At 40.5% G+C, this 10000-nt stretch overlaps 2 protein-coding genes across 2 annotated transcripts in view; both read right to left on the bottom strand.

Moving 5' to 3' along the window:
- Positions 1-2422, bottom strand: part of LOC308162720 (cyclic AMP receptor-like protein A) — a gene marked incomplete at both ends in the record, with an annotated part of 57760 nt that extends 55338 nt beyond the window's left edge. Inside the window, one exon of the mRNA XM_080536862.1 lies at positions 2339-2422. Coding sequence (XP_080392988.1) covers positions 2339-2422 — 84 coding nt within the window. The remainder of the gene's footprint in view (positions 1-2338) is intronic.
- Positions 2423-7352: 4930 nt separating this feature from the next.
- Positions 7353-7823, bottom strand: LOC308163004 (mid1-interacting protein 1-B-like; the record flags this gene model as incomplete). Its single annotated transcript, XM_080537171.1, has 1 exon — positions 7353-7823. One exon carries the CDS (start codon positions 7821-7823, stop codon positions 7353-7355), a length of 471 nt encoding a protein of 156 aa, XP_080393297.1.
- Between the last annotated feature and the right edge of the window lie 2177 nt (positions 7824-10000).

Raw genomic sequence — 10000 nt, 5'->3', positions numbered from 1 at the left:
TTATTGATAATAATTTTATTTTCCCTTCATGACAAACTTATACCTGAGCACAAGACAAGTGCAATCTCAATTTGCTAAAGTTGTAAGGAACAGTAAGAGATGTACAGCCAAGTCCACCAACTCTCTGGTATCACCAACTTAACAAGAACAACAGCGTTACAGTGAATTCTAGCTGAATATTTGGTGACAATTATCTTGTTGTGCTTTTGAGCAGTTACCATTAACCCACAATATTAGATTGAGGCAAATAGTTAGAATGAATATGCATTTGTATCAATACAAACCGTAAGTCTATTAGGCTAAGTGTGACTTGTCAGTTGGTGCACTAGGTTTAAACCAAATACTCAAACAATGTTTTGTTTGTCCCTCCTTAAATACAGCACCTTCCCACTAAACAATAGATAGCACTAGAGCAGAGGTAAAACACCAGTAAGGTGGTGGATACTTTGTTGCACCTTTGATAAACAAGTAATTAGCCTAGTCATTATAATTTTAACATATTCTGTAAATGTTTTATTTATATGATATTGCTCCCAAGTCAGGGTCCATAGGCTTACTAATGTCCAACTCCTGAGAACCCCCCGCCCAAATTCAGAAATTCTCTCTGCTCCATTTTGGGCATGCCAGGTCTACACACTTGAAAAACAAGTTTTTTTCCATCTTGTGTTCGGACGTGTAAAGGAGCCTTCCTTCAGCTTTGACCTGATCTTAACCTGCTGTCAATCAGCTGTGGGGTAGGCCATGGACTAGCTAATGACACCCTCCCAGTTCATGTGCAAGAGAAGGATCAAAGTGGTAAAAAAAAACAAGAAGAAGCTGTTTGGCTGCACAGGCACCTGTCACTAAAAGCCCTTTTTACATAAGTCTGAGAGGGGGGGGGGGACAGAGAAGGGGAGGAGAGAGACAGAGACAGAGAGTGCTGAGAATGTGAAACATGCTAACACACGGCCGCCTCTGGCGCATTGAGGGGCCCATAGCTGAGTCACTTGCGAGACACTGGAACACATCTGCACGCACAAACACAACACAGAACACCTGACCTTCCACACAAACACAACACAGAACACCTGACCTTCCACACAAACACAACACAGCACACCTGACCTTCCACACAAACACAACACAGAACACCTGACCTTCCACACAATCACACAAACAACTGCCCCTGATGAAGACCATATCTACCAGAAATCCACACATCACATAACTCTTCAATTATTGTTAATATCAGCAGGAGATGTGTGCATAAACTAGAGGTACATTTGACCATCCCAATTTAGGAGCATGTCTGTGCAGTTAACATGTCTGTGCAAAGTTAGCGTCTGTTGTCCTAAAAACAAAGCTGGCAGTCTTAAAACTGTTTTCCAGATTGCACTGGTGAAAAATAATCTCAGTCAAATCCAACTGACAGTATTGCGACATAATATGACATAATACGACAAAGAGATTAAACATTTTTAAAAATACACACAATATATATGTATAGAGAATTTGAAGTGAAATCCAGTACTCTAACGAATGGTCTAGACATTTTGACACATTTAGGTCTTTGGGAAAATGAGGGCATCTTTAACTAGGTTAGTGGATTAGGCAGACAAGCTCACAGGTGGGTCTGAGCGATTGGTTCCTTTTTTTTTTTATGTGAGCGATTGCTTGTCTGCCATGGAGCTGTTTATGTATGTGGGCTCTGGGCTAAACAGCATTACTGCAACATTTCTGAGTAAAGTAGGCCACTGCTGTAAGAGCTGATTACATCTTGGAGACGGGTGCATGAAATACTAGTCAGATATCAACACACACACACACACACACACACACACACACACACACACACACACACACACTATGAGAGCAGTGATAACACACTGAGATTATTTATACACAGTACACACACACTATGAGAGCAGTGATAACACACTGAGATTATTTATACACACGATACACACATACATACATACATACACACACACACTTCCAATCTTCAGTCATTCGAAGACAGTGTGCAAAACAAATTCCAATTTGCAAAACAAGTTGTCATCTCTCAACTATCAGTCTAACCATTGAACTGTCTGTCATGCAGCTAGAGTGGGTTTCCAGCATCAGCAGTCTGTCAGATACACATGGAGACACCCATCAGATAACTGGCTGTTAACATTATATTTGATGGAGCCAAAGGTCTCTGTCCTCTAATGTTTTGGAGACATCATCGATATACAATGAATCGTTAGCTAATTAGCTAGCGATGCCAGACGAGACTAGCTAGGTGGCTACACTTGATTGCTAGGTAGCAATTCACAATCCATTGTTACAACAAGCTGCTAGCCACGAAGCTACTTACACAGTGATAGTCGTCAGATTGTGTATTAAAGAATGCGCAGGAGGTAGTGTCGTTATTTTGGGGACTTGTATCTTTACTCGCCATTTCTGTTTACAACGTGCTAAGCAATGTTTTCATGTTTGGACGTGTGCATCATGTGAAACACAATGACATCGACTTCCTACAGCGCCCGGTGAGGGACAAAAAGCACAGATGTCGAGAACCCAATGTTAGATTATAATAATAATTATTATTATTATATTATTATTATAATATTATTATTATATATATTATTATATAATTATTAATTATTATTATTATTATAATAGATTATAATGTTAGAACCCAATGTTAGTGTGTTGATGAGTAGAATGCGTGCATCTAAATCAAGTTCTCAACAACAAACTATTAAGTAAAACGTAAGTAATAACTCTGATTCCTTTCAATATGGAAAATATGATGGTCTGTGTAAACCTCTATATTTTCGTTTTCGAATAATTTAATAAACAACAACATGTTATTCGTCATTGTCACAGACAATGTCATGTTTTTGGAAACAAAAAAAGGCAAACATTGTGTTGTCCATGGACAAGATGGGCTACCTTTTGGCCTGGAAAAGTACTATACTGTATATACACAGTCATTACAAAACAATAAGGAAACCATGAGCAAACCCACATTTCCTGAAAAACAACATAAAGAATACACCAGTCATTAGGGAGAGTATGAGGAATAATGTTGGAGGTATTTCTTCAGGTATGAGCTACAGGGAGGTGTAGCTTTTGGCATCTGCACTGTGCTTCTCAGTGCTATTGTATTACACCACAGTGGAATGTGCTGGGGGTATGGACTAGGAACATGTTGAGCTTGTACAGGTTGTGCAGCTTCCAATCTTGGGAACACTTAACATTACTGTCTTTTGACAGTTAACTATTTATTTATTTAACATAACCCCATAGAACACATGTATTGAAAGTGTGAGATCATTTCAGTACTGGGAGATTTTTACATTGCCTTTATCCAAAGCATTTCATTTGTCTAAGTAGGTGATTCATCTATCCATCAGTAATCTATGCTAGGACCCTATGGGACCAAGGGCCAATGGCAGTCTCAATGCTAGAAGTCGACTCTCCAGTCCTGACAGTCATGGGCAACTCGTTCCACCAGCGAGGCGCCAAGCCAATTATGTAAAAGTCATGGCCGAGTAGGGCAACTTCTACATCTACGTAGAGGCGGTGGTGCCAGGCAGCCAGCCAAGGTGGAAGAGTAGAGTGACCGGGCAGGGATTTTGGGGCTCACCATCGCTTGCAAGTAGGGAGGGGCTGTTCCCTTTGCTGCCCAGTAGGCTAGCACCAGGGTCTTGAATCTGATGCGAGTTGCTACCGGGAGCCAGGGGGAGATTTAACACCAGATGGATCGGCAGAATTCTGGAGCCGATGAGCTGCAGGGGTCTGATGGCCAGGAGTTCATTGCAGTAGTCAAGGCGGGAGATCACAGGGCCTGCCAGTGCAAATTGACAGCATTTGGCTTCAAACACAATAGCTTTCAATAGAAACTAGGTTCCAGGCTAGACAGCGTCACAACAACTCTACCAGCAACACAGCTACCAATAACACAGTGATTTTAAACAAGATTAAATTGATTTATTAGACTAGAGGTAAGACAGATTCACTCACTCACTCCAAATGTATAGCTTGTGCTAATTCTCTGTGCACTAAATCTATTGTTCTGTGCCCTAAATCTATTGTGACACACACACACACACACACACACACACACACACACACACACACACACACACATCGTCTTTCCCTGTCTGTATGTCTGTATGTCTGTCTGTCTATCTGTCTGTCTGTCTTTGCCTGTCTGTTTGTCTGTCTGAGTCTGTCTGGATGCAAGATATGACAAGATCATTTTGTAAATGTTAGATGTGTTTTTTGTCTATGTGTGTTTGTGTGTTTGTAACAATTAGGTGTGTAGAGAGGCTATTGTAACCTGTAAACTCCAGCTGCACCCATTGCCATTGCTAGATTCCAAGGCTGTCCCCAGTTACTAGGAGGCCACACTGCCATGCCTCTCTCTCTCCCTTCCCTGCAGACGGGTTACTATGCGACAGTAGCATACACACAAGCACACACACACACCCCTTTTCCATGCCCCTCTATTCCCTCTTTCACACCCTGCTCCTCTGATTGTATGTGAGGTGTGCTTGACTGTAGGATTTGCAATGGTTTTTAAAGGATAAACTGATATCTATAACCTCTAATATCAAATATAGGCAATGGTAAAAAAAAATCTTGAATTCTTGGTCTACAGTTCAAGATCAAAGCATCAACATGATTGAGAGTTCAACACTACGCCTGCTAGATTTGTACAACAAACATCCCCAATGCAAACATAGCCACACTGCAAGAGTATCATTTCAAATAAGACAACATGTATCCAGAGACTGGAACATGGGTGTTAAATACATGCAAAGTCACTGAGCACTCTCTCAGAGTAACATGCCTGTGTCATTTATCACATCACCACTATGATAACCTCAGACTGTTTCCTTAATATTTACAATCATATCTCACCCTTGCAATGTTTACAGAGTGGGTTTACAAAGTGTCACTGCGAAAATAAAAAGGTGCCTCTCCAGTAAAGAACAAATTGTTGTCTAGCAGCATTCCATTACCCCACTGTAATCTGTATCCATCCATCAACTTTCTCAGCTACAAACATGTTGACAGTGGCTGAGGACAAAAAGTATGTTTCATGCAAGCAATGTTCTTGCTAACACCTAATGCTTCTAAACTCTCTTCAGCAAAAGCATCAAAACTGGCATACAAAAAAATAAAGACAGTTAGTCAATGTTACCCAGGGTGAAACAATCATGAAGAGATATTGAATGTGGAGTATATACACTGAACACTTTATTAGGAACACAATGTATTAGGAACACTATACTAATACTGGGTAGGGCTTCCATTTGCTCTCAAAACAGCCTCAGAATCAGAATCAGAATTGCTTTTATTACATCCAATGTACAGGTATAAAAAGGTAACATCTTAGGCGTAGGTTCTTCGACATAGGCATTGTAGCAGGATACAACAATAATAGAATAAAGTAAAAGTAAGGTAAGTAATAATAAAGTAGAATAAGGTAATGAAGTGATATGCCTCAATTCTTTGTGGCATTGATAGATTTTTCAGGTGCACTTTCAAGCTGTGAATCTCCCGTTCTACCACATCCCAAAAGTGTTCTGTTGGATTCAGATCTGGTGACTGGGAAGGCCACTGAAGAACATTGATATGTTCATGAAACCAGTTTGAGACAACTTTTGCTTTGTGACATGGTGCATCATTCTAGAAGTAACCATTGGAAGATGGGTACATTGTGGCCATGAAGGGATGCACATGGACAGCAACAATACTGAAATAAGCTGTGGCATTCACGCGATGATTGAGTGGTATTAACGGGCCCAAGGTGTGCCAAGAAAACATTCCTCACACCATTACACCACCTGAATGAATGAGAATGTGTACAGGTGTTCATAATAAAGAGTTCAGTGAGACTACGTACTGTAGGTTTAGGAACAGAACATACTGTTTAGATTTAAATGTTTAGCTATGTTTTACACATTTTAAACAGACACATTATCTAAAAGAAATATGTAAGCATGTTCTGAATACCTGAAAACCAAATGCAATATAGAGAACAGAAAACTTAATTTATTCAGTGTTGAGGTGTGTAAGACAATGTGTAAACATTCCCCTAACCCAGTGATCCTCAATCCTGGTTCTGGAGAGCTACACCATTTCAGGTTTGTATCAGCGCTAACACAACTGCTTCAAGGTTTTGAAGAGCAGTTGATCAATTAAATCAGGTGTGATAGCACTAGGCTGGAACCCACTGCAACTCTCCACGGCCAGGATTGAGTATCACAGCCTTAACTCAATATAGTAAAGATCAACCATATTTACTCTCTGGAGTTGTATTTGCTTAGTCATAATGACTTGTTTGCACAAATTTGTGGTCAATATGTGAGAGTCTATTTGCACTTCCATGCCTTGCATCCATGCCTAGAATGTAAAAGACTCGCACTGAAATGCACTGATAGCCAGAGGGAGGGGGGGTAGATCTGTTTGAAATAGTCCTGTGTGGAAACATATGATTTTAGATGCAATGTTGCTGGGCAAAGAGGAGGCATATTGATTACATGAATATAAAAAAGTTTATTTCTCTGTACAAAGGTCTTCAATACAAAAACATGTAGTATACAAAAACATTGGCTTTTGGACTTTACCATCTCCATGATTACCATAGCAACAACAAGAACAACAACAACAACAACAACAACAACAACCTCTTAGAACACTTCATTATTCTCTATGCAAAAGAATGATCAGTTAATTCCAGTTCATAGATCATGTTGGGCATTTGATGAGATCATAGGCTTCGCATCCGTCAAGCCTCCTTCAATTCAAATGTAATTTATAGACATTTACAGGGAGAAGCACAGGACCTAGAGAAACAATTGAACATTTGATTCATTTGGCATCATTAGACATGGCTAAATCATATGCAAGTTCAATTGTAACATCTGTGGCCTGTACTCCTTCAACCTTGACATACATATACAGCTCTCATACATCCAGTGCAAAGAAAATAAGCTATACATTATTAAATACATGTATAAATATGTTTCATCTGTGTATCACATGAGCCAAAGACGGCACGCATGATGCGCTCTTGAACACTGCTTTTGAACACATCAAGAGTGCAAAAACAATTGGGGGGAAATGGAACCCGGGGGTAGCAGCTCAACCAGGCTAATTGTCTTTACCAATTAAGCTCATCAATATTATCATATTAATATATTAACGCCAAGTTAATACATACATAGAGAGCAGAGCTACCCCATTCCCTTTCTGTCTAGTGTCTACTCCCTCCATTTAAACAAATATCATGAGTAGTAGATAATTCAGTTCAGTTCAGTTCAACTCCAAGGGTGCACCTTGGTCATGAGTTCGGTACCGATTCGGGGTACTCAGTAGCCTCCAATACATCCGATCTCCTGCTTGTAGCGGTTGGTGAGGGTGTCGGCCTGTCGTGTCAACTTGGACAGGACCCCCTGGAGCCCCGTCAGATGGAGATGAAACTGCTTCTCCAAGTCCTCCTCCTCCTCCTCCACCTCCTCCTCCTCCATCCGAGAGGACATCTCCATGGCCAGGTTCTCCTTGCGCCTCTCCTCGGCGCGCCGGACCCCCCACTCGATGTCGACGCGGATGGACTTCAGCAGCTGGTAGTAGCTGTACATGTCCCCGTCGTCCAGATCGCTGTCGCCCGATGTTGACTTCAGGGCTTGCATGTCCCTCTCCTCGTCCAGCGGGACGTCCCGCAGCAGGCTGGGCACCATCACCGTCTGGTCCATGTTGTTCACGGCGCCGATGAAGCGGTTCATGGCGTTGAAGAGTGAATTCTTCTGGTTGTGGGTGTCAGACATCTGCATCATCATCATGGCGAGTGATGTTAATTTGTCGAACGACTTTTTTTTTTAAAGGAAATTAAAGTTAAGAGACAAAGCTGTCTGTCAAACGCGAATCTTCGCTGACTGGATGGATAACACGCGTCTCTCTGCGCTCTAATTCTGGTCTTAATCGGCTTTGAAAACAAGCGGCTGGTCCGTTACAATGTTGCAGGAAAGCTTGGTTGTTTGGTACCTCGTGTAAAGGGTTTAGCTTTCTGTGTTGCAGGCGGATATGTTTCTCTGCCTCCGTGTGTGACTCTTCTGTTCGTTTCTGTTTCTGATGGTCCCAGATTCGCGGTGGGTTCTTATAGAGCAGGTGGTTTCGTATTCAAGGGCGTTCCCGTAAACCTGTTCGTCAAGGTTTTCTTCCTCTGCGATTGTAACCGGACTCCAATGACCTGGAATAGCACACAGAAAAAAAACATGGCATTGGGCAAGGGGAGCGGCCTCCCATTCCATCCTATTCATTCCTGCCCCAGGACATGCACTGTAACGCATCATGAAATGTTATGACATTCACATCCTGTATCCACCGATGTGTGAGAACCTGCAACGTTAATTTCTTAACTATTTAATAGGCTTATATAGGGTACGCAAATCTCACGTTAAATTGCGCGACTGCCATTGCGCATCATCTACTGAAACAACTCAATGTTCTTATAGGCTAATATTATATAGTTTATTTTACTCTCTCTTACAAAACATATATACATACTATTTTACCTGGCAATTGAATGCTCGTGCAATATAGGAAATCCACTGGTCTATGTTATTATTTTCATGTAGCCTATTCAGTTGAATGAATGAATGAATGGTCTTTATTGTCATTGATATAGTACAGGTACCATACAACGAAATTTGGGAGGGGGGGCTCCCCTGGTGCTAGGAAAAAAAATACTAAAAACAAGAAGGGAAAAAGAGCTGGTTTACATAAATAAAGGCTATGTACACTATCCACTATACTATACTATACAAATAAAACACTGTGCTGTACTCTATGCTATGCTATAAATATCCTAACATTTCCTATCTCTGAACCTTATGTACCAGAGGGTTGTCATATTGCACATAGTGTTATTGCACATTCATTTAAAGTGTCGCAGTTTGCAGGTTTGAAATGTTCAAGAAGTTACATCATCATAACCCACATTTTGTCCCGACGAAACAGGGCGAGGCCTACGGGGCGGGCCGCCGGGTCGTGCATATTCATGAGACAAGCCATCAGACCACAACTGTACCTCTGGTTCACACCAATCAGATGTCTGCGTACTGCATCGAAGGCGGGACCAACTCTATGACCAATGAGTGACGGGACGGGACGGAGCGGCGCTGGAGCGGATCTTTACATACAGTAGGCCTCACATACATACTTTAGGCCTCCACTTATTTGTCCAAATATCAATTCTAGAGCTCAAAAAACTCCAGGTCTATGTTGAAGAAAGAGCATGTCAGATTAAAGTTAATGATATATAGTACAGGCCAAAAGTTTGGACACACCTTCTCATTCAATGTGTTTCCTTTATTTTCATGACTATTTACATTGTTGATTCTCACTGAAGGCATCAAAACTATGAATGAACACATGTGGAATGATGTACTTAACAAAAAAGTGTGAAATAACTCTGAATATGTCTTAGATTTTAGATTCCTCAAAGTAGCCACCCTTTGCTTTTTTGTTGTTAATAAAATATATATTTTTGTTTGTTAATAAAATATATAATAATAATATTAAATATATATATAATAACATATTATTATTAACACATATTATATTTAATATTATTCTTATATATTTTATTAACAACAAAAAAGCAAAGGGTGGCTACTTTGAGGGATCTAAAATATAAGACATATTTAGAGTTATTTCACACTTTATTGTTAAATACATAATTCCTATGTGTTCATTCATAGTTTTGATGCCTTCAGTGAGAATCTACAATGTACCAAATAGTCTTGAAAATAAAGGAAACGCATTGAATGAGAAGGTGTGTCCAAACTTTTTGCCTGTACTGTATCTATCCTATGCCTGCTGTATCCACCGATGGCTTTAACTTTATGAAATTATTATAGAAATGATTAGGCCTACAGTTAAAACCAAACGATTGTTGTCCACCGAAGAGATTGATGTGAACAGCTGAAACTACCCCCCCACCCCCTCCTTCTCACTG

This window comes from Nansenia antarctica (assembly GCF_963989245.1).
Source record: "Nansenia antarctica genome assembly, chromosome: 7".
In the NCBI taxonomy this organism is placed as follows: domain Eukaryota; kingdom Metazoa; phylum Chordata; class Actinopteri; order Argentiniformes; family Microstomatidae; genus Nansenia; species Nansenia antarctica.
Note: the sequence above shows the minus strand (reverse complement) of the source record. Positions and strands in the feature narration are given on the sequence as shown.